The 26,355-nt window shown below is 37.9% G+C and overlaps 1 protein-coding gene across 2 annotated transcripts in view; it reads right to left on the bottom strand.

Annotated features, from left to right (window-relative positions):
• The window catches only part of necab2 (N-terminal EF-hand calcium binding protein 2), a 103,318-nt gene that overhangs the window by 66,645 nt on the left and 10,318 nt on the right, over positions 1-26,355 (bottom strand). For both annotated transcript variants that reach the window (XM_008411664.2, XM_008411662.2), the window contains exons 3-5: positions 4,471-4,579; positions 568-593; positions 339-436 (exon numbers count right to left, since the gene is read on the bottom strand). In XM_008411664.2, coding sequence (XP_008409886.1) covers positions 339-436; positions 568-593; positions 4,471-4,579 — 233 coding nt within the window. The remainder of the gene's footprint in view (positions 1-338; positions 437-567; positions 594-4,470; positions 4,580-26,355) is intronic.

The following is a 26,355-nucleotide window of genomic DNA, read 5'->3' on the forward strand; positions in this document are numbered from 1 at the left end:
ATATATAAATGTATCATATCATATGAGCACTGTCTAGTATTAATTTGTCCAATGCTAGTCTCTTACTCAACAACATAACCATAGCCAAAGCTTTATTATTGTGCCGTCTTTCTGGAATATTCTGTGCACTTTTACATAATGATTGGCTTTTATTTAGTGTTTCCCCACACCAGTCAACTTTAATGAAGAGGAGTTTAAAGCTGAAATAACTGTGTGGATTCTAAATAAGTATCATTGTCTTGTGAGAGTGATGTTTACTGTGAAACGGTGTGATTTGGAGTTTATGTGGAAAATATCAGCCCTCAGTTAAACAGATGCCAGTCATTCCTCATTCCTACCCTTTTGGTGAAATCCATTGCTCTGAGGATGGAAAGGTTCAGCGTTTCCAGTGAGGCCAGAACTCCTTCATAGTCTCCCATGTGCTTGGCAAAGTAGTCTGTTTTGCACATACAAACATTTACAAAGCATTTAGAGGAACACACACACACCACTCGTCAGGGGCAATTTTAAAGAATGAATTTTAATTGAAACGTTTGTTTGAAATGTGAGAATATGCAGATTACTTACCACAGAGTTCCTTCGTGTCTACATTACTATGACAGCAAGCAGGAAGGTGAGGAAAATGGGAAGAAAGGAAAGGATAAAGAAGAGCAGGGTCAGAAACAAAGGACAGGTTTTTTTATCATGCAGTCTTGCATAGATCTATAGAAAATAAAGAGTAGGAGTGAAAGGAGAAAAATTAAAGAATGTCCTGATGGTAGTCTGAGATATACAGTCATAACTCAGCTCAGTGGGTGGAACCTGACTTGGCTGTAAATGTTTTGCTGCTGCAAACTAGAATTTCTCTGAGTGACAGGAGGACGATGGTGTGGCAAGTCATCCCTCATACGGATTGGTGTCTTAGTTCTGAATATCTCCAGTTTAATGTGGGCTGAACGAGCTGCAAACCTCGACATCAATACAAAATCCAGAGAGCCATTCGTCCATTCATCAATTATCTTACACGGTCATCCCTAGTGGGGTTCCCAGGGGCGCTGGTGCCTACCTCCAGGGGTCAGCAGGAGAGAGGCAGGGTGGACAGGTCATTCCAGAGAGCACAAAATGCAATTTTTACACTCCTTGAAAAGGTTAAATTATTATTGAAATTGAGTTTCACATTTTCTTGTAGTTCAGACTGTAAAAGATCAATCTTTTTTGCACAGCTATTACCACTGTAATTGACTACGTGGTTTGGCGAGATCCTTGGATTAATCTCATCTGGGCCGATCACAGTGAAGTCAAAAAGAGAATTAAACTTGGCTTTTTAAAAAAAGATGTAAGCATCATGACATGGTTTCTTTAAGGGGTCATTACTAGGCCCAGATAGCTGCTGATGACCAGAAAGAACTGATTTAACTTTTTATTGATCAAAAAAAGAAAAACGATCTGCAAATTACTACACTGCAAAAGAGATAAAACGTCAGATCAACATCAGAATATCAGAAGAAGGCTGCATTTTACCTTCTTTCAGTTTATTCTTACATCAGCAGTCACATACTTTAAATAGGCCTTACATTTTAGCCGGTAAGATTTCCAGAAAAGTTTGAAATTATTTGTCAAGGCAGTTAGTCATGTTCTAATGGGATGCCAACTTTTTCAGGACTCCTTTAATGTAAATATATATATATATACAGACACAAAAAACAGAACCAATGTTGAAAAAATAAAATTATTTCAGACAAACGGCAGAATCATCCAGTAGCATTTACAAGAGAACTTTGGTGACCCAAAACTAACTTACCTGAGATTTATAACATAAAATCTTCACCATGTGCAAGAAACTACAGGCAGACTGACAGATGTGCAATGAAGATCTGAGGGCAGAAAGTCCTGGAGGCAGGAGTGAGTGACACGTGGAAAAGAGGAGGAGGAGGATTCGAGGAACGCAGTGTCGGACAGAGTGACAGCAGAATGAAAGCTCGAAAAGGATGACAGAAACAGAGACAGGAAGCTCTGAGAATGGATTGAAAAGGTGATCAAGTTGAAGGGTCGTGGGAGGAAAACAAGTGTGGTGCGAGTATCCCTCAGTCTCTGCCTGCTTCATCCCTCGTCCTCCATACATCAACTTCCTGCTTCAAACGGGAAACAAAATCCTGGCTTCTGCTTCCACTCGGCTCAATCAATAACCTTATCTGTAGCTACATGACACTACTTTCGAACTTCTCGGCCTTGCACCCACTGTGGCGAGGAGGCTTATGAAGTGAGACCATCTCCAAGAGGCTGGATGACCAACATCCATAGGTGATGGCAGCAATCACATGGTCCACTTACTGCACAGATTTAAAGATGGATAAGATCTGTCAGAAGGCCAAGCCTGCAGGAGGATTTATAAAAGGGACCAGCTTCAACCCTCCAACAATGCTAACAGGTCAGCTTTTGTTCTGCTTGGTTTCATTTTATTCGAAGCTCTGCAGGATCTTGAGCTCGTGTAAATTAACAGTCAGGCTTCTGATTATTCAGATCTCACTGTGTCAGCACACCTCTCCTGACTGCTGGATGGATGAGCTGATTATAAAGGGTCAATGAACTGATTTAATGAGAGTCAATTAAATCAAAAAATGTACAAGGGAGGTTAATGTGTTGGAGGATGGAATAATGAAGGCAAAGAAGACAGAAAGAGAAAAGAAAGGCGAGGAGGAAACTGGATCGTTGGCGTTTTTACAACTCAACATATGAAAACTATAAAATACAAGAGGGACTTAGAATTTCAGCAGATATAAGCAAATACGACGGCCTCCAAAACGCAAAGGTTCACCGAACCTTTGCGTTCATATTTAAGATTTCTCCTACGCTGTAGTGATTATTATTATTATTATTATTATTATTATTATTATTATTCTTCAGATCAGTTAAAATCCAGCGGATTGCATCGAGTCATTGACTTGCAGCATTCACTCCTCCTGGAAGAGCATGTAGTGACAGTAGACAATCGCTTGCGTTTTGTCATCGATTTTACAGCAGTCCCTCATATTGAGTAAGCATCTATCAACAGTGGAGAGGAAAAACTCCCCTTTAACAGGAAGAAATCTCCAGCAGAACCAAAACCTGGCTCAGTATGTGCAATTAGTCAGTCTCAAACAGGTTGAGATCTGGGTTTTGAGCCATTGCAATACATTGTGCATTTTCTTTAATAAGCCTTTTGTTATATACTCGGTGTTGTGTTAGGGATCATCATCCTGTAGATGACCAAGTTTGACCCAAGTTTCAATATCTGATGGATACTAGAGGAAGCCCAAATTATTAGACACACATCGCTGTGATGTAAAGCTGAACTGAAATATTTGTTTCAATATTATCTCTTATTTTAACTAAACATCGCATTTACCAAAAATAACTACTTTGATTATTATATACCTCATAAAATAAGCTATGCCATTACTCCAGAACTTTTGTTATTCACTCTGACCCAGCTTTGCAAACCAAACTCACTTTGCCTCAAGCTCTTCCGAAAAAAAGTCCCACGTTACTTTTTCAAATTTTCCAGTAACAAACTTTAACATCTGACAGGCTCACAAAGCCCTGTTGAGTCTGACATAAAACGTGTGGGCCTTACTCCAATTTCTTTGAGCATTGTGCGGTATGTTGGGCAGAGGGTCTTAACTAGCTTTCACATGTGAAAAAGGTCTTATAAACCTCTGCAGATTTATTGGCAGCAACATACTGATGTCTTAACACCTTGGTATTGTGTTAATACACACTGCTAGTGCTAGAGCAGCAAACTGCCAAAACAACTGTTTCTATAATAATTAAAGCGTCCTTTTGGACTAAACGAAGCAAGATGCTAGTTGCACCTTTTAACACACAAGTAAATGCTGTGCTGACAAGCTGGGTCTTTGATGTTATGATGAAAGTGAGTTTAATGTGTTTGATTAAAAGAAAATGATACTTTCATTAAAAATAATGGAAGCTGTGCAGACCAACCCAGGTGGTTTAGCAGCTCAATGTGTTCCAGGTTTAGACTTGTAATCCTAAAACTGATTAACAAACGTGTGACTGAGCATTGCTCATTTAGTCATGTTTTTTTCCAGCCAAACAACCTCAGAAAATTTCTAAATGTTCATTTTTGCATCACATGAAACCTGGTTTTAATTTGTTCACACGTTTCAAGACATATTCAATATCTTTCTAACTAGAATGCTGTCCAGATTATTAAAAGTTGGTTTTTTTTCTTCAAATCTTTTTCGTTCTACTCCATATCCTTACCCTCGCCCACTTCCCTAAGCACGCAACTCAATCGGCAAACTGAAGCTGCAGAGCAGAAAAACAACTTTGTGCACATACCCCTTGGTTTCAAAATCGCCTGCAAGTTGTTATCAACACGCAAAGTCATGGTGCAGTGAGCACACAAACATGCACATATTTCTAAATGTTCTGTATGTGGCATCACTTCATGCAGCCGTGCGTGCTTCATGTTCATGTATGCACACTAACCTGGTGTTATCAGAGTCGATGGTGTGAAACAGTTTCTCCAGCTCCTCCTCGTTCAACGTGCCGTCAGAGAAGAAAGCCTGGAACTCATCCAGAGACAGCTTCCCATCGTCTGCAGGAGAAACGGAAAACAAAATCGCTTTTAAATTGTCTGGAGAAAGAAGATCATACAGATCTAATAGTTGTTAGTTTTCTGACAGATTGGCACATTTTAAGAATTGCTTGCCAGTTTTTTTGTATTCGCATGCCCCCATTTATGACTTTTCTACCTTCAATTTTATATGAAATGTATTCCAGTGCCTGAAACCTGAATAATCAGTTTCATTTTAAGACATATAGCAGTTAATTCCAAAGAAGTTATGCAAATATATAATGCATCTGGAAAGTATTTGCAGTGCTTCACTTTTTCCACAATTTGTTTGTGAATTAATCTCTGTCCTCAAAATTCTACACACAAAACACAAATACCCAATTATGACAATGTGGAGAAAGGTTTTTGAATGTTTAGCAAATTTATTCAAAATAGAAAACCAAAAAAAATAAAAATAATCACATTTACATATTCAATGAAGCTCAAATTTGAACAGTTTCCACTGATCGTCCTTGAGATGTTTCTACGGCTTTAATGGAGTCCATTTGTTGTAAAGTCAGTTGATTACACTTAATTTGGAAATGCATACAATGGTCTAGTGGTCTTGGTAGTTGACATAACTACAAAAACCTTCGTTCTCAGTATTTGCTTATAGCATTTGAGGAAATAAATTAATTTTAAAAACCTGAATAAGGCTTTAATTACTTTCTAGACAGTAAAACTTTACCAACATTTTCTTGTAGCTTCAGTTTTCTTTAAAGCTTCCCACTGTAGTCAAAAATAGATTGGGGGGGGGGGCATTCTTTTTACTGTTCCATTTCATATTTTCATAGATTTTTTTAACCTCTTTTTGTTTAACTTTCTATTTGTTTTTCATTTATAAGAATTTATTTCTACTTTATATAGCTCTATTGATTAATGGATCTATTGTTTTGTACTCTTCAATTATGTTCAACTTTTTAAAGAAAATTCAGAAAAAATATATGTCTTCTATTTTCTGATTTTAAAGTATTTTAAAGACTGTCATGATTTTAAAGACTGTCATGTTTACAGTGAAGGTGGAGTAGGACCCAAATGCAGAGCAGAATGAAGCAGCAGGTAGGAGATGAAGATTTAATGAAAGAATTCAATAAGAACTTACAAACCAGGAGATCACAGAGAGCCACAGGGTAGAAAATGAGACTCCAGCAAGGAGAAAGAGTAGGAGGTGTATACAGAGTGAATGATGCAACAACAGGCTGAAGCTGATTAGCTAACGGGTTGCAGGTGTGAGTTCAGAGCAGAAGCCAGACTGAGGAAACCAGAGAGATGTGGAAACATGGAAAGAGGAGACACAAAACTATAAACTCTTAACTAAATTCTAAATGACACTAAATAATAAACATAAACTAAAATAACCAGACTGAACAGAAACAAGGCTGATATAATCAAAGAAAAATAAACTATGGAATACAAATTAACAAAACTACAAAGTAAGAAAAATTCAAAACAATTAAAAATCAACTGAAAATTGATTACATAAATTAAAGATATAATTTAGTCATCCCCAGTCCAGTAAGTATTTGAGAACTTCCTTAACCTGTACCTTTGCTTTTTGAATTTAGTTTTTAAGTTATGGCAGCTATGCAGCATGTAGTTATCTACATGTGTCAGCTATCCTGTTGGCTTGTCTGTCTCTCCATCATACAAAGCTTGATATCAAATATTAATTTACTCTGCCATCGCAGTTAAGTGTGGTTGACTGGGTACAGCTCTGGGATCGCTGCAGAGCACAGAAAAACCACGAGTCCGAGGGAACTGCAGCTTTTTCAAAGGACGGAGTTCATACGTGCTGCTCTTCAAGTCAGCTTCCTCTATTCCCTCTGCACTTTCTCAGTTGCACTTTTAAAACTTGTTTTCACTGTGATCTTCAGTTTTGGCAAGCAAAACCCCTCCAGTTATCTGTCGTTAATGAAAAGCAGTCTAACTTTGTTACTATACGACAATAAAACCACACCTGATACCAGAAATGCAAAGTTTTATGCAATTAAAAAAAAATAAATAAAAATATTCACATTTACCTCTGAGCTAATACTAGAGGAAAACTGATTCCAGGTCAGTTTTTACTAAAAATAAACTGAGTGTAGTTTCAGGGAGGCTCTTTTTGGTCCTTCGAGTGCCTACTTTTCTTCTCTATCAAAATCACAACTCTCTTCATCTTTCCTCATTCTATTCTTTCATCTTATCACAGATACACACATAAACTACAACAAAGCAGAGTGTTTCTCTAAAATGTTGTGGCATCCTTAATAAGACAAAAAAAAAAATCTGTTTTGTTTCAATGTGTTTGGAGTAACCTTTAAATGACAGAAGGCGTGACTTCTGAAATGTCACTTCTTGGTTCCACAGCATCACTCCTACTGTGACTGTCCAACTGATGTCCACCATGTTTTCACATTCTGAGCCATGAAAAAAAAAAAACTGGTGTTTAATGCAGCTATGACCCATTTTTGAGCCCCACTTTCCTCTATCAACACACCATGCTAACCTCATTTTACAAAAGCATAACACACTCCTCAATTACGTCTAACAAAACCTACATCTTCCCTGATTCCTGACCCACTTTCTTACCATTTTCAAGCTCTTTTTGTCAAAGCAGCCGTACACAAATGTAATGTGCATCTTCCGTGTTCTCTGTTGGGAGTTTCTCTTTTTGTATTCTCCTAATAGGACAGCCAGGCTTCAAAGGGCTACTGCTGAGCAACATCCATGGATAATTTCTGCAGCTTCCTCTCCTCCACGTCCTGGTGCTGCAGCCAGCATCCAACCAAGCAAACCCCTCCATAAATAATGTACAACTCAGATAAGCACTCTGCTCAGAAATCACGCAAGTCACCATCATCAGAGGAGGTGATGCAACAGCATCCTGCCTCCAGCGAGGGAGACTCTGCAGACTGGCATCGTTTGCTGAAACGATCTTTATTTTTATTGTCCAAAAAGGTCCATCAGGGGAAATGGTTTTAATGCAAAGGGAAAAGACACGCTCACACAAATGTACCATAAAGCAGCAGGGAGGAGGCGAGATGCAGTGCAGGCGAAGCTGCAGCTACTGAAGGTCTTTGATATGAATCTGCTGATTACTTACTTCTCAGTTGCCAAAATCACCGTGTTTTTTGATGCTACAATCAATTGTTACCATAAAGATTTCTGTCAAATTTGCTTTTTACACAAAGGCAAGTGCAGAGATTTACCAGAGCAACTTATTTCTGGGAGCATGAGAGTTTTAACAATGGCAGGTGATGCCTGCCATTGTTAAAACAAAGAATAACTTGACAAAAAAAACCCAGCAAGGTCCCTTGATGTAGTGGCAAAGAATATATAGAAAGTCACTATTCATATAGAAAAACAAAGGGTCTTTTTTGGTGAAAAGACTGTAAAATATTGCAAATCGAAATATACACTAAAGCTCTGCTCTCCAAAGCAATACTAGAATGATGCACCAGCTTTAATATCTGCCTGCTTGGTTTTGCTTTCACAAGTATTAAATAGTTTTGGGTTTATAAAGATTTACAGCAACACTGGAAAATTAGTCATGAATGGATGTAAGAACAAAATGGTCATGCTTAGTGGAGTAATGGCTGATAAATATGGTACATTGTATTGTGCCTGATATTCAAGCATTGTCAAATTAGTGATAAGCATTTTGTTTTATTGTCCATATTAATAGTGGGAGTCCCAAACTATTTTTTTTCTCCATTATGTTAAAGCTAAATCGTTTGAAAAAAAAATAAATAAATAAAAGAAATCAACAAGTAATTTATTTTATGTATCTATGATATATAAATCTAAGTATTTATAAACAAGTTTTTCACGTTAAAGTTCTATAATTAGGCTGGCATGAAAGAAATGAAGGAGGACCTATCCAATGCAGATTTGGGAAACATTGTGGAGTCAAGGTGTGATATACTGACCAACAAAAATCAAAGAAGACTAAACATTTAAATTCATCCTAAAGACGTTCCAACAAAACATTAGTTTTAATTAGTCTGCAATCAGGTACCAAGCAAAATTTTTTGTTTGATTTTATTTTAATAGTCTTCCTGAGAGATCATTTGTTTTGAGTTGTAAATTAAAGGTTGGACAGTTTAGAAAAATAAAAATATCACAAAATTCTGGCATTTCAATCTTCTGAAAACTTGTTGGGTTTCAAACTGTGACTGACATGTAACGTTCTTCTGTTTTTGTCTTATTCACTTCTGCATACAACAGCAGAAGTAATTAATTAGAAATGTGTTTTGACAAAAACGGTATTGAAATGCTGATTTACATAATGTAAATCAAACATGCATGTTAATATATGCAAAATAAACAAGCACTCAAAGAAAAATGCTTGTAAAGAGCATGGAAAGTTGTTAGACTTGCTCATTGTACTTGCATACACCCAACTCAAATCAAATCTTGTAATTTGTTCATTCATTGAATCGCATTATGCAAATTGAGACCCTTATTCTTTCTTTCATTTTTACCATCAGGTACATAAACACTCCACTTGTTTCATCAGGGGTCTTCAGTCTGAAAATGCCCCAAAATTAATCCCATCTAAAAACTTCTTTGTTAAGCCAATCACAGAAAAAGGCAGATCTGCATAACCTCACATCTGTGGAGGAGCAAATTGCAGGTGGTGGAAATGCCAGGAACGCACCTCATCATTACAAGGCTGCCTAATGGCACCGTATCAGTCCAGAAGAGGTTCGGGTTCGATTCATCTCTGTAAACATGAGATTATACGCTCTGCAAGAGTAGCTGATTTCATTCTTAATGCAGATTGTACCCTTTTCAGAGGTCAGGAGGTGTTATCCGTTTTCCTGAGGGAAAATTGTTCGAAAGAAAGAGAAAGTAAACTCGCTGCCAAGGCTATTCACCCACAGTGAAATGCTTTTCTTAATACCAAGGAGCTGTGAAACGATAATCTATTCTTTGGATATACTGACTCTTCACAACAAAGATGTAATTGCTATAAAAAAACTGTTCTGCTGCAAAAATCTAATTTTGGTTTCGGGCTTGTAAGTTTTAAAAGGACAAATGTACTTCCTTGTAGTTACTTGCTTCCCTTTGTCTTTTACATCGTTATTTTGGGGGCGCTACTTGATCAGTTGTCATGGCAACTCATGGGGGGAAACTGACCCTGTTTCCAGGCTCAGAAAACAGCCATCACTTTCTCCATCTGTCATCAACTAACACATTTGTTGTACTTCTGCTTGTTTCTGAATATCTCAATCCCTCCACTTGTCTGCCGAAAAATAATTATTTCCTGAAGGCTTATGGGAGGGAAAAGTTGGAACACTTAGGCTTCATTTTACATTAGCTGGATTAAAAAGACACTAAAACTGCACTCAGATATAGTTAATCTGGTCCTTGTTGACAAAAGAGTTAATCTGAAGCTCACATTAAATCACACCACCTCCTCTGACAGTCTAGTCACAGAAACAGCAGCATGAATGAGGATAATGGAGAATATATAATTCATTAGGGGAAAAGAAAGGCTGCCATATTTAGAAGTGGCACTGCAGAAAAAAGCGAGTGAAGTAAATTTATGTTGTTGAAGTCATGACACCTGCACAGAAAGCTGTCATGGTTTAGCGAATCAAAATTAAACATTTATGAATAGTCGCTGAACAGTGGTTGAGACTTTCCTGTGAGTCTGGAAAATATGTAAAACTGGATAAATATGGCACCAATTTTGAGCTTGATCTGATCTTACTTGGTAACAAAACAATAATTCAAATCAACATAGACACAGAACTTTAAGTGAATTAATAAAATATTAATAGAATATATCTGAGGGCATGTTCTCTTTTTACCCAGACAGAATATAAAGCTACTTTCAATTATTGTTTAGAATTTAAAATTTAAATGCATTTAAATATTAATCCCCCATCACACACACACACACACACGCACACACACACACACACACACACACACACACACACACACACACACACACACACACACACACCCACCCAGAAACAGACTTTTTCTTTAGCGTTCATCTTTGCACATTAACTCAAGATGAGAAACACTGGACGGAGAGCATTGGTGGTCATTAATTTCCATGTCCTACCAAGTCTTTTGACCTGGATTTCTTTGATCAAACCATACTCTAGTGGCCCTGTTTGCTACGTTATTTGGTCTTCATTATGCTGTTTGTTCAGTATTGATCTGTAGCAACTTAATGCCTTCACATAATAACTCTATTTATATTGAAAATAAATCACACACACAACTTAACTGGTGACTTTTAAAGGTCATCGGTTGAACTTGATTTTCTTTAGGGGCATCAGAGTAAAGCTGGATGATTACAAACATGTCACACTTGTCATGTGCGTTGTTCCTTAAACGTCCAAATTACGTACTACTTTGTGTTGATCTAGAACACAAAATCTTCGTAGAAAAACATTATTTTTAGTTCAAACATGACAAAATGAGAAAGTTTTGTCCAAGGCACTGTTAATCCAATTTTATTAAACTCTGTCAAGAACTTTCTTAGTTTTTTTTTTTAAAACAAATTCTTATTTGTCTAAAAAAATAAACAAATATTTCTGTTTATGTTCTGCTTAAGTATTCCAGCTGTTAAGAGGACAAAAAAAATGTTTGTGGCGATGTGTGAATATATCACTGCCATACATCTGTTTCTTCTGACAGACGAGGAAGCATGGCGCTGTCAGTTCCTGTTCATCCTCACCATCCATCAAAACCACACACCTGAAATACTGGGAGTTAATATTTCACACGGGGTTTAATAAACCTACACATTACAACCAGTTAGTTTCTTCTGATGCTGCACTCAGTCAGCCACGTCAACATTAATGCAAATGAATTCATAATTACATAAACACCTGAGCAGACTATGCTTGACTGGATCCACAACTTTCGTAAGGACAGACGTCCAGTTAAACATTTAAACACAAGACGAGCCATCCAGGCTCATTTTAGACGGGGCTGGGGGAACCTCTGGCTCCAGGTAATGTGACAACAGGAGCATAAAGCCTCAACACTCTGGGTCATTAAACTGGGTCATCGACTCTCTAAAGAAAACTGCCAACAGAGACTGAAGTGCAGACAGCTGCATATTCTGCATGAAGAAACCTTGACGGTTAATAAATATAACATGTTTAAAAAGAAAATTTCTGAAAATTGTGCTTATCAACAGACTTTTAAATCACCCCTAAAAACACAAGAACAATTTTTCTACTTTGTATTTGGAGGTCAAAAGCTGGAATGGATCTGGGCGCCACATGGCTCAGTGTGTGGCCCATATTTAGGCTTCAGTCCTCAACTCAGTTGTCACTATAGTTCGATTCCCCGGTCTGGGATATTTGCTGCATGTGCTTCTGCCTTTACTCTTGTCCACCTACTGTTGAATAAAGGCTTTAATTACTTTCATCTAAAGCTTAAATAAAATAAGCTTGAATGACTAACCCTGTGCCATTGTCTGGTTGAAAAGTATTCTTGAGGTGGCTGTGCAAATACAAAAGGTTGGTCAAGTTAACATCTTTTTAAGGACTTGAGAATGGAAATCTTCATAAGTTTCTGAGAAAAGCAAACTCAAACAAACTCAGTACAGCTGAACATAATATGATGCTGGAAAAAAAAAACTTTCATTTATAACAAATGCTATAAACCTACACCTAGCGGTGCTAGCTAAGAAGACAAGCTAACACTACAAGCTAATGCTGTAATACTGATGTTTGAGCAATTTAAAAGGGTCAGTATAGGATGACATAAGTTAACACAATGTGTTCAAATTTTGCCTTTATGTTGTGATTCAGTGATTCTTGAGAATAGGGACAAAACAGGTCCCATGGATAAAGTACAAAATTTGAATAAAATATACACAAAATATATTTTTTTCAAATATCTGACTAAACTAACCTGGGTCATGTGAGCACAACAATGTATATTTTCCAGGTATTTGCTGAATATTTTTTTATTTTAAACATTGTAGTCAGTGAATGATGCCTGTAAAAGCCCTTGTCCAGGAGCAGAACTCAATACATTATAATAGTTTAAAATAATTAAGGAAATACTAAAATTATATATTATGACAATTAATTAGTCATATAAATAATTATAAAGGTATCAATAAATTGAATTAAAAATCATTTTTATATATTTTTCAACTCCCTTGAAATTTGTCCCTAGTTTTTGTCAACACCGTCAGAAATGAAAAGAATGTAAAAAAAATCAGGCATTATTGGGGGGACCCAGAACTTCTGAGGACCCTATGACCACTTCCTTTTTCTTTCTTTGCTAAGAGGGCTAGTTAGCTCCGGTTAGCTTATGTTATTCTTTAGTTTTTTCTTCTTTTTATTCCTAAGTTGTTTGTCACAACCATGATGTGTCAACACCATAACTGACAATTTACAAAGCTTTTATGAAATTTTGTGAAATAAAAGCTTAATTTTGGTATAATGTAAAGATTTCATGGACCTGATGAGCTACAATATGGCCTCCTTCAGAATAACATCATATAAATTGAGATAGTTTGGCTTTTTGTCAACTCCGTCAGATGTCAACTCCATCAGAGGTTTTGTGACTCTTTCAGTGAAATTGTTGTCAAATCTCACTTAAATGTGCAATTTATTCATTTTAATGTATTTTACATAAATTGCATTACTTCACATGTACCAAGTTTTTCATTTTACTTACTAGTTTGTCATTGTCACCACCTTCGGTTCTGTGTCAACTCCGTCATGCAGTGTCAACTCCATCAGATGGACTTTTGTTGTTTTTTGTTTTAAATAATATTTATTTTGTTTCTTGAGAAGCATCTGTCTTTAAAATGAGTAAAAATATCACTAATAGGGTCATTAAAAATTATTTTTTATTTATATTTGTCAGATGGTGATGACAACGTTCTAGGTCAGGTTGATTAAAAATTGTATTAAAAAAAAATTGCAACAGGGAACCTGTACCTTAGCATCTTTATATTTCCAAAACATTATTTGTCATATTTGCATACATCAGGTTGAGAAATAAAATTAAAAAAATTATGGGAAAATTAAAACCCATTTTGTCCCTATTCTCAAGAATCACTGGATTAATAGTTTTCACTCTTTTCTAGAGAGAACCCTGTAACTTCAAAAATATCATGATCTCCTGACCTGTGGATTCCGGTTATGGCTGATATGGATTTTTTTCTAAAATGTTGCTAAATGTTGCTGCATCACTCAGCAATCATCATCGGCACCCAGGAAGCCCCGGTGAGCTGACAGACACAAGAGCAGCCATATGCCCCACACAGGGGTAAGTTATCACTGAAGCACAGGTCAAGGCCTTAAGGAGCTCAGTGATGTAGATGGAAGAAACAAGAGAGGGAGGGCACATTACCAACCCACCTGGTTAGCCAACCCCCTGGAGGTCAAGAGGGAGGGATTCCCATAAGAGCCCAGTTTAGTTTTGCAGTCAAAAGTCGACCTGACACACCCCCAGAACGCATAGGCAGTCAGACAGGAACCCAGCACCCTGGGACACGGTCCGAGCACCTACACAAACAACAGCACACCACGGGGGCCGGCCCCCTGCCAACATCTTCTTCCTGGAACTGAGTAAATAGGCCATGGCATGTAAATTGTGACTTTTTCGAGCCGCTAGATATTCCAAGACCTAATTGGTTGTACACTAGAACGGCTACTACGGAGAAGATTTGATAAATCCTACATGAAACTGATGCCAAGATAATTTCTACGTCTCAATCTAAACCGGTTTTTGATAAATGAGGCCTATTGTGTCTTAAATTGTTTTATTTATAGCATCACTGCTCTGCTTGTTAATAATAATTTTAAAAAAATGCAAAAGGATGTGTGCGATAATTTGTCTTAATGAGAAGGATACGATTCTGTCTGCATGTCAATGCCGACAGATGGATCCCTGTTGGGAGCAAGTCGCTCTATGTCTGTCTGCATGAAGAGATGAGCCACGGTAAATGTTCATCAGCCACCCTTATCTATTTTCTGTCTCAGTGGAGAGTGGAATGATGTCTAATCATCATCAATCTGCTCCCTGAACATAATAATGTTATTATTAGAGGAGTGTGGCTGCTCACAGCACAATACAAGTGAAGATGATGTGTATCTGTAAAGTTCAGGAGTGACTGTGTGGCTCTATCCTAATGATGAGTAATCCCCTCTGATGGCAGATAATGGAGGCACCTGTGAGGACGACCTATGTAGCAGATCCCAGCATCGTCGGTGGCCTCCCTCTGCTTCAATCAGTCCTTTGTGGTTGATTTCCATGCTTTAGTTTCTGTTCCAGCAACTTTAGCCAGTGATATATACTTATAATGTCCACAACTAATTTTTTTTACAAGATGATGGTGTTTAGAGGAAGAAAATGGAGCATTGGGACATTAAACAATATTCTTTTTCCCATTTTGTGTCAGTTGTCTGTTTTTAATATGCACTGAATGCACTGAAGCCTCAGCAGCCTGATAAGCATTTAGGGAATGATGACCAATTTGCTCAGAATGAGTAAGTGAAGTCAATTGTTTTGATACTGTCAAATGGTGTTCCTGAGATAACTTTGATTTACTCACTTTCATTATAAGTTAAATTTGACAGAAGTGAATTGGAACGCATGTAACCAAATTTGAATTTGTTTCTACGACTGGACTTATGTACTTCTGCATCTAAATGTGATCTGTTTGTCTTTTAAAGTGTCTTGAGATGACACCAGGCCATGCTACGACAGCATACTTTTCATATTTAATAGAGGAGGATAGGAATAATCCAAAGTTTATTTTCAGTTCAGCTGCCAAACTTGTAAGTTCTGTTGAGCCATCCGTTCCAGCAGCTCTCAGCAGAAATGACTTTAAGGGATTCTACATAAATAAAATTGATTCAACAATTGTCGGCATCCTCTCGAGTGATAATTTTATCCCCAGTAAAGAGAGGCAGCACTGAATGTAAGTGTGGAATCTGATCTGTGTTTGGACTGTTTTTATTTAGTTGAGCTTTCTTCCAAACCTTCAACTTGCATGTCAGATCTAATGAAAAGCCAAACTGAATTCATTCATAATTACTTAATTAAAGAACTTCAAAGTTTTCCTTCACTGAATTCGAAAAGACACCACCTGTTTTGTTAAAAAGAGAAAAAAGAATAGGGAGGCAACCAGAGAATCAAATCTCATCCGATGTTAGGAGATAAAAAAAAATAAAAATGTTTTCTAGTCCCTAAAGTGAGTTTTGGGTTTGCTTAAGGCTCTGCTCCAACAGAAAACCATCAAGGAAGCTTTTCTGGAGGCCTTTTAATCAAATTCAAAATAATCTCACTACGTTTCCTTCTCTCAAACGACAAACCTCTTCAGCTCTTCTCCCAGACCATCCAATTCTCATTTCAGCCTCGTTTATCCTGAACCTGGTACTTTCAGTCATGATCCAGCTCTCATAAGCCGAGGCTTAGGATGCAGATGCATCAGAAAATTCAGAGCTCAGCGTTTCACAGTCCGTCTTCACTACCAAATACCGGCGTAAAGCCCTTACAGCTCCAGGCAAGACCCGATCAATCTTTCCGTCTCCTGCTCCATCCACTGCACTCAAATTAGAAGGAACCTGTTTAGCTTGGTAAATACAATTATCCAGTTCTGTTGTCTCCTGAGGCTGAGTGAAAGCCAATAAACCAGATTATGAATTACAAGGTTATGTTTTCTGTACAATGAGTGGCTTTCAAGACGCAGCCTGAATCAACCCTTGATTTCGACCTTTCACTTCCTCGGATTCTCATTTAGATAAAATGGGTTTCGTTTAAACAAACTAAACCATCTCAAAACAATAAACTCACCTCTCAAAATGGGGACACTGTGTGCATTAAGACATGAGACAAAGTCAGTCTTAAACTTCTTTGGCTTTGGACAAGTTATTAAATGAACTTCCAAAATAATTAAATACCTAACCTCAAACGAAGATCTTTTAAGTAAACTAATATTCAGATAACATAAGGTATGTTTGACCTTAACTTGATTTCAATATCAACTCTCTAAATCAGACCAGAGTTATTGTCTTCCATTCAGTCTTTAGTAGATTATTAACTGAGAAATTAATATGTATTCTAAAACTACTTGACCAGTTGCTTTGCCAGATATCCTTTATCTTTCAGGTACACATAACTATAACACAATATTTGTTTAAAATATGAAAACTATTTTCTTGACAGCACAAAACAATAGGAAAGCACTGTCTTTATCAACTTTAATAAAAAAAAAAAAAACATCATCCTCGGTCTGATGGTGAGTTTAGCAGTAGATAAGAAAGGAATGATTCTGGTTCAGTGTGCAAACATCTCTGAGCCAGGTTTCCATGCACACATGAAAACATTTTAAATATTGCCTCCTGTTACGGCTGTGGTGTTTGCATGCAATTGCTTTATGTTACACCGGCCCTTATAAAACAGAACTCATTTATCAAACAAAGCCTGCATAGCTCTCACTGAAATAAAGAATATTAAACCATAAATCAAAACTGCCGCTCTAAAGCTTTTAGGGTATTGCCATCATGTAAATGTATAGTTTTTTTAAGACCCTCTAAAGGTTTTTCAACCCTTGAACTCCTACAGGTTTTCAAAAAAGAAATAAACACCTCCCTGATTTGCAAAAATKTTCTTAAAAAGTTTAAAAATGGACTTTCTCCAACTCTACACCCCTGTTTGGGTTATTATAGATAAATTCATAAATATGCAAAACGCCTGCATGCTGCCTGAGGTGGATTGGTTCACCTGGCTGAGAGTGTGCTGTCCACACAGGAAGTCATGTTTTTCTCAAGCTGGTTTTACATCAGCTGAACGATGTTAAACATTACAAGCTGTGTAAGAATTTTAGACTCCTCTGTGGAAACACACAAAAAGACAGAAGCTTGGGTTTCTCAACAAAAGGTTTTGCAGGTCAGGTAGAGGAGAGGGGCAGATGGCCAGGATGACTACCAGAGAACATTTTCTTATTCCAATCTAAAGCAGGCTTGGTAACAAAGTAATTATTTCAGGATGATAATGCATCGGTGCTCAGTGCAGACCGCATTCACTCATTTTCTCATGAAAAAAGATCAGCTCAATAACATAGTCAGCAAATATCATATCTATCAGTAGCTAAATGAGAATGCTGCAACTCACTTTAAGAATAATTTTGCTCTATTCATTTTGTTTGTCAATTTAAAGGATTTAAATTGAAAAGTGGGAGTTTGTCAAGTCATGTAGTATGAAGGATTTTGATTCATAACATGTTTTATTTTCCCCCCACAAAGGTGCACTTTCCAAATCCAGACACATCTTAATAAGCCAGAATTTTAGCTTTCAACAATTTTGAACTCCTACAAAATGTACTGAAGCAGTTTTTTTATTTTTTCACAGAATCTCACATACAGTAACTGCCACTGACTACAAACAAAGCCGCAGCAGAAGCAAAAAAAATCATCCATTTATGTTGGGGAAACAACTTCTGTCGGTCATCAGGGTTTTGGAAAAACACTTTTGTGAGTGGTAAAGTAGGAGAGTCTGTTTATTGGCAACAGATGCTGTACTAGATGCCATCTGCGGGGTGGACATCAAATGTAACTCGACAGGAAAAATCAGTGAGGTGTGTCAGAAATACAGAAGCAGCTGAGATACGGGAACAGAGGTGAGACTGCACGTGTGCAGGGGAACAATGAGGGAAAATACTATTCAAATATGAGGCAATTGGCTCTGTTGGATGCAGAGGAGATTCTTTTCTGTCACTCAGAAGATCTACTGTTCTGACAAGAAACACTTCATCAGGCACTCAGTTTTGTTCTGACATACAATGCCTTGCAAAACAAACAAACAAACAAACAAAAAAGGAACCCCCATGAACATTTTCAGCTTTGTTCAAATGACACCAAGAAACCAACAAAGAGTAATGCATATTTGTGAAGCGAAGAAAAAATAATGGACTGTTTCCAATTCGCTTTTAAGAAAAAAATCTGTATTGCATCTGTATTCAATCCCATCTACACAGATACCTCCAAATAAAATCCAGTGGAACCCAGTGAATTAAGAAAAATAGTTAATACACTCCACCTGTGTAAGACACAATCTCACCATTAGCACCTCAGAGATTTCATTAGAGAACAAACTTCAGCGGCAAATCAGAGGTAAAGTTGTAGAGAAGTTAAAAGCAGGGTTAGTTTATAAAACAATGCCTCAAGCTTTGAACATCTAATAAAGCATCCATTATCTRAAAATAGAAACAGGATGACAACAGCTAACCTACTTTGGTCATTTACCTGAACTAACCGGCCAGGCAAGGAGAGAAATATTCAGAGAAGCAGAATATGGTAAAAGGTCCAGAGCTCAAGTTGTAAAGTGCATCAATGCAGCCACTATTAGTCACATGAAGAATTTGAAACAAATCAGTCAGGGGACAAAGCAATGTGGCAGTGAGCAATGTGCGTCTGTTGATTAAACGTCCGTTTATATGCATATAAAATAACACGCACATCTCGTTTGTTTTGTCTGAATGTTTACTTAATTTGATCATTTCCAATGTTTGTCTGTCTCCGTTGCTTTCTCTGCCTGTTTCTGTTTTTAACTCCTGCAAAGCACTTTGTGTTTCACTTGCCTGAAGAAAAAAAAAAAAAACGTTCACCCCATTTCCCAGTGGACGAGAAAAACCATCAGCATCAATGCAGTCCATAACATAGACTCTGAGTTGAACACACCACTGACTAAGCTACTATGGCACAAAAGGTGATATCTGTTAGACTAGAACAAACCAACACTGAGCTCAGCTGGTAGGCGACACCTGAGTGCAAAGTAGAAACTGAGGGAAACAGCTGCACAGGAATGCTTCTGGGAGGGGGCGAGGGGGGACTTTAGGGGGGTTAACTTTGGTGTCATGGCAACAGCAGGTCATAAAGCCTCATGGGAGGAGAACAGAGGTATGCTGTAACCAGGGGCAACTGAGATGTTACTGAGGTTGGTGTATTCCTGTTGAGAGAACCAGGCTTGAGGCCTTATTACAGAACATGTCTGGATTCCCCCCTTGACCACTCCGTTGGTAAAATGCAACTAGAAAAACGGACAAAACTTCTGGTTATGAAATGCATGTCTACATGCAGGTGAATAACATGCTTTACCTGAGCAACAAATTCAGAGGTCCAACAATTGAAAGGAAAGCGATCAATAAACAGGGATTAAATAACTAAGAGACCTTTAAATCAAGTTATTATGCAGATGACACATTAATTCAGACACACCCAGCAAGGCCACTGTGTTAATTATACGGCACATAAATGTCATGCCTTAAGTGCCCCTGTTGCTTTAAAGCTCACAGCAGAAGACCCCCACTCTTCCAACGAATCACACAGAGAGCGTGAACAGACAAACCAGAGTGCATAGCACAGATTCAGAGTGGCGGCTCCCAGCCACCACCGCTGCTCATTAAACCCAGAAGCAGGTTGAGCTTTAGCAGCTACCGACTGGTTCCTCCCAATAAAATGTAGAGCCCATGGAGGAACAAATACATCAGGTTTTGTTCAAAATGAGTCAACTCCACCTTTCGTCCCGCAGAGCTGCGTTCGCACAAGTGAAAGTCTGCTACCTTCTAAATGTTTCCAAACCAACATGCTCCCAAGGAGAACCACCACCAGTTATTAAATCATGAATTAACAGATTAACAAATTTCGGAAAGCTGATTCATATTTCACTGTACGCAACCAGGATTACTGCCGGATCTGTAGAATCATGGAAATTCTTAAATATAACCTATTTGACAGCATGAAATAGGCTAGAAGATATGAAAAAGCAGCAAAAAAATCTGAAATAATTTGAGAACAAATCAAACAATCATTCCTTCAAGAGTCTGGAAAGCGTCACAAAGACATTTATAAATGAAGAAACAAACTGGTTGCCCTTCTGGTTGATTGAGTGTCGTCCTACCATTTGGATGCTAACTAAACCGTAAACTATCACGGTCTATTTTCCATCCTAAACTAACACTGTCATTGTGTCGTGTCATGATTCAGCCCCACCAGTGGACAAAAAAAAACTTTTATAAGTCCAGCTACAGATAAAGATAGAAAAACAACAACAATATATTCATGACTAGGAATCTGTTCGATTCCCCATCTTTTTGTTTAATAAATACAAAAACTTCATAATACTTTTCACTCAGTGCTTCCCTTATCAACTAACCCTCGGGTACACATAAACACCCACATAATAAACGGCAGCCTGCAGAATAACTCGGCGTAATCTATTCGGGGCGCAACGCCGCCCTGATCTCATCACTGCTTGTTTGTTCAGTTTCTCAAGGGGGTTTCAAGAGAGCATGTGCGTGTGAGGGGGCGAGCTGGTTGAAAAGGTCACATCAGCGAATCGATGATTGCCTCTCATATTTCCAGCAATAAAGCAGAGAATCTGATTGGACTGATTAAAGTGCTTTGTTCATGATTGCTTGTTTATACTCAATTTCTTTGGGCTTTTAGTTCTTTTTCTGCTTTTTTTTTCTTGCCCAAAATTTGTTCGGCAGCAGTCTCTAGTTCAAGTACTTGAAAAATATTTTATAAAAATGAGGAAAAGTTTAAAAGAAAGTGATAAAAGGCAGTTTTTACAGACAAAAAGAAGTAGATTTTCAGATTCTGATAGTTTAAGTTTGCTTAAAATTAAAGGGTTACTGTAGACGAGCTGTTCTCTTATTTTTCTGTCACAGAGAGGAGAAAAGCTTAAACAGACTTTTAGAAGGAAGGTATAGATAGCTGAGAGAAGATGAGAGAACCGACAAGTCCAAATAGACTGCATTCCCACAGGCAGCTCTGATATATTTCTTCACAAATATCAATACCAACCTCACAAGTAAAAAGTTGGCACATTTCAACTTCTTGTGTAGCAGGGCTAACCAGCGTCCTTCCTAGTATTTTTTAGCAGCTACCTGCAAACCCAAAGAAACGGTTTAAACTCTCTCTATGCCGGGACTCAAAAGTAAGCACACAACTGGAACATTTTACCCACATTAAATATACAGCTGCTAAAACTACAGAGTCCCAAGGGCAGCCATGATGGAATATATGAGCGCTATCGTGTTGCCATGGCGATCCCCGCCTTTTCCAGAACCTGAGCAGTCGTTCTACCCAGCAGACATGTCTACAAATTGAGCTTCAATCCATAAACTCAAAATGCATTTAAAGAAAATGTATGAAATATGTCTCTCTCAGAAAACATGTTTATTCATCTGCAACATTTTGCAGAAGATCTGGAAGGATGATGAAAACATTTACTTCCAGGACTGAAGAATAAAACAGACGTTATAAATAATTTGAGGAACAAATTTCAGTCTGGGGTGTGTAAACATTGTGCCCTGAGGCATAAATTTAATAAATGCTGTTAATTATATACTGAACCCACAAAAATTATGACACCTTTAGTGTTTTTAATGACACTGCGGCATAGAGATTTGCAGTGGTTTTTATCTAATCCAAAAGAAATTGAAATTGTAAATAGAGGCTGAAAATATACTGTATAAGTAGAGTTTTATTTAATCCATCCATTCGTCCATTTTCTTTACACCCTTGTCCCTTGGTGGGGTCGGGAGGGTTGCTGGTGCCCATCTCCAGCTAATGTTCTGGGCGAGAGGCGGGGTCACCCTGGACAGGTCGCCAGTCTGTCGCAGGGCAACACAGAGACAGACAGGACAAACAACCATGCACACACACACTCAGGGACAATTTGAAGAGGCCAATTAATCTGACAGTCATGTTTTTGGACTGTGGGAGGAAACTGAAGTACCCGGAGAAAACCCATGCATGCACAGGGAGAACATGCAAAGTCCATGCAGAAAGACCGGGGCCGGGAATCGAACCCAGGGCCTTTGTGCTGCAAGGCAACAGATCTACCAACTGCGCCACTGTGTAGCCCAGTTTTATTTAATTTGTGTTTAATTTGAAGCTTGACAGTTGGTGCGGTACAAAAGTTTTATATGACAAATTTGAACTTTTGGACAGCCCCTGGCCACGTCACAATGAGACAAACCGATGAAAAATATAACAAAACTTTAAAAGATTTTAAATTATATGTAGGTAGCATTAGCTTTTTCTAAATATTGAGCCACAGACCTTTTTTCAGTGAAAACAAAGAACTGATTTTGACCTAATCCACTGAATATGGATTGGAGGTGAAAAATATTCACCTCCAGGTTCCAGGTGAATATTTTTTAAAAACCTAATTTCAGCAATTCAATTTTAAAAATGAAGCTAATTCTCTGGAAACAGTGATGTGTCTCACAGATTTGTCTTAATCAATGTTACAGCTTACAGTTGATGAAAATTAAGAAAATGTCAATATTATGAAAAATCTACATTGAATGCAGAAAGTCTTTTAAAATATGCTCATGCATTGTACAATATGTGCACTTAATACTTGGTCGGGGTTTGTTTTGCATGAATTACTTTATCAGTGCTGGGTGACATGGAGGCAATCAGTTTGTGGTTCTGCTGAGGTGTTCAGTAAGTTTTGGAAAGGATTTAATAGCATTTTGCAGCTTGTCTCCATTGTTGGCTCCATTTCATTTTCCTCTTGACAATAATCCATAGATTCTCACTGGGGCTTAGGTCAGACCGGTCTGCTGGCCAAATTGGTCATTAAACCAGCTATTGGTACTTTTGGCAGAGTGAGAGGCACCAAGTCCTGGGGGAAATGAATTAAGCATCTCCATAAAGTTTGTCAGCAGTGAAGCACCATCAGCAGACATCATGGGTCTGCTCTGACAGCAGAACCTTCTCACTGAAATAACATTGATTGTGCCTCTCTGCTTTCTTCCTCCAGAGTCTGGTTTTCAAATGAAAACAAATTGAGCAACAGGAGAGTACATTTTCATCTTAATCCAGGTAAGACACTTTAGTTGTCTCTGGTTCAGGAGAAGCTTTATACCAGGGATGCAATAGTTGTAGTTCATGTCCCAGATTCATCCTGTGTGGTACCTCATAAAGCGCAGCCTCAAGGTTCAGGTCTTTGGACTCTTCCCTAAAGGAATGGGTTTTCCCRGCTGTAGTTACCCCCCATTTCTTGTGCTCCTTCATTAACTAAACCTTTTCCTTCCATTAATTTGTTTGGATGTCGCACAGACAGCTTCTTCTGTGACAGCCTTTTGTGGTTTATTCTGTAAGTTTTATCTGTAGTTTTCTTCATGATTGGATAGAYYATAACAAAACATTTTTGTAACACTTCTGTGGTATTCCCATCTTCTAGAAATCATCAAACTCAGTACAAATAAGGATTCTAAATATTATTGTGTGAAATAAATCTATATCATATCAGGGTATCTTATATCCAACTGAACTGACCAAAACCTTTTTTTTTAATGGTAGGTCTGATCCCAGCACAGTGAAGGGCACAAAAYACCAGGTGAGGAAAAACGTCTTCAAAGAGCGTCTTAACGTTCGGCCTTTGATCCAAATCCAGAAGACCGGAACAGCAATCCTCCTCCATTTGCCTGCTGTCACGGTCTCTTACACAACCTGTTCAGAAACATTTTTCCACCCTTTTTCATCACATCTGCCCTGCACCACAATTAAAACTTTTTTTTTTAGATCAAATAAAGATAAGATGTTGACCTTATAAAAAGGTCAACATCTTAATCATAATTTATATTTAAGTTAGGTCAGCCTGACTTTTCTCCACATAATGTTCACATATTCACGAGTGGAGTGCCTACAAGGTCAATGACCACCTCCATATTTTATACCTATGCTCATCTTCTTTTTGATGTTTYAATGACAATTATCACAACGGCCTCAACCTGACAAGCCGTTTCTTTAAATAATAAAAAGTAGCAGAGCTAACATTGTGGAAGTATCTTTGTTTTATCAGCACAAGCAGAAAATTATGGAATAGGCGACACCAGAAATACCAGRCAATATTGAATGCAATTAACTCTCTTAATACCGCAGTAGTGCCAGTGCTATGGTACTTGTTTTTAGTTYTCTTCAGAGCAAATKTTTCAGGCTTTCCTCCTTGTGACTCTGACGGAGCTTTTTTCCGTTCAGCTCATCTGTCTCCCTTCCTCTCTGGGACTTGTTAGCGGCATTGTACTGTGATTAAAGACTGCGGGTAATTAGATACACATGACACCGATCTGACTGAAGACCARCAGAACTGCCAGCAGACAAAGCTAATGTTCCAGTAGGTGAATAGTCACAGTAACATCCTTCAAAATGAAAATGAACTCTCAGCACGTTATGCAGATATCTCATTTTGACAATCRCTCCAGTCATTTCAACTGACCGTTTCATGGTAATTAAGAGAATTGACTCTTTAGCATGAAAACACATAATGCTTTTATATTTCCAGACTATAAATGACTCTGGAATATCAGTGAAAAAATGTCATGAAGAAGAAAAAAAAAAAGACAGTCACGTTTATTTTGAAATTATCAAATGCGACAGAGATGGTTGCAATGCGCRAAACGATCACACAAAGCGGCTGCGAAGTAATTCATATTCATCTCCTTGACAACTACCTGGGCGTGGAGACGTCACCGTGTCCCTCACAAGCCTCTCCTGGCACCAAGTTGTTTAAGAACCCATATGTGGAAACKKTCCTCCAACTCTGGACATCTTGCTTTTAGTCAATTATTAGCTTTCCTTGTAGCTGCAGACAGCAATCTTTACTCCTTTGCTCATGTCTGTCAATATTAACATTTAACACAACAGTAAAAAAAAAAATGTCATAAGACGGAAAAAGAAATAAAACATGTACAAGTTGCACCAGACTATAAGCCACAGGACTAGAAAAACTATGAAAAAAGCGTGACAACTTTGCCGTGGCAAACGGGAAGAATAAAAATGATAAATCCAAACTGAAAGTCTGCCTTAAAATGAAAGGTGTACAGCAGTCAGGGATTTGCTTATCCTTGTGTCCCAATCAAACTACTCCCAAACAGCCTGAACTCAAAACTCAGTCAGCACTTTTCTAGAGCCATTAGTCCAAAATGCCAGGTTTATGAGAAGCAGATGAAGTGCCAAACCGAGGGACCAGCTGGCTGATACCATGTGCATCTGTTAGGGAAGCTCACACACAGCCTTACAAGCTTGTTAATTACTTCCTGGTAGTTACAATCGTGGTTCATTTTAAAAATTATTGTTTTTGCATTTTAGAAAAAAAAACATTTTTGACAACAATCTAAACAAGAAATATGATTAGTGACAATGTATGTCTACCAAATTTCTACTGGGAAATGTCTAGAGCTCCCAGCCTCGTTATACTGTCGTTCTGTTGAGTCAACCAAACACTTGAAGGCCATCAGCAATCTGCTCCACCTTCACCTTTACAGCACCGGTCACCCTGATGCCTTTCCTCACTGTTCACTCAAACTTTTGCTTCCCTCCACTTGGTGTATTTACACTCTTGCTCTTCAAATACTGCAGAGACTGTTGCATCACTGCAGCTTCTGTTGCTTGAGTCTCTTCACCTCTGCGACTATTTTCGTCTGTTTGAAGGTTATCGTTGTGCCTACAGTCACACCCACATTCTGTTGGGTGCTGCAGTCATTTCAGCTACTTTATAAGTCTTCAGCTTAGAAAATCTTTTATAAAATAACAGTTTTTRATAGCTTTGCTCTAAACCACAGAAGAATTAAAACGTCCAACATTGCTAAGAAGGTAACTGATGATTGTATGTTACGTTTACTGTCATTCAAACTAATCAAATATATCAACTTTAAGCCTTTTCTGAAAAAGAGGGAGACTTGTTGCAGTAAACATGGCCTGTTTCTTAGTAAAGAAATTAAGTTTGATTATTTCCTTGTTGYGTTCACCTCA

This window comes from Poecilia reticulata, linkage group LG6, assembly GCF_000633615.1.
Source record: "Poecilia reticulata strain Guanapo linkage group LG6, Guppy_female_1.0+MT, whole genome shotgun sequence".
NCBI lineage: Eukaryota > Metazoa > Chordata > Actinopteri > Cyprinodontiformes > Poeciliidae > Poecilia > Poecilia reticulata.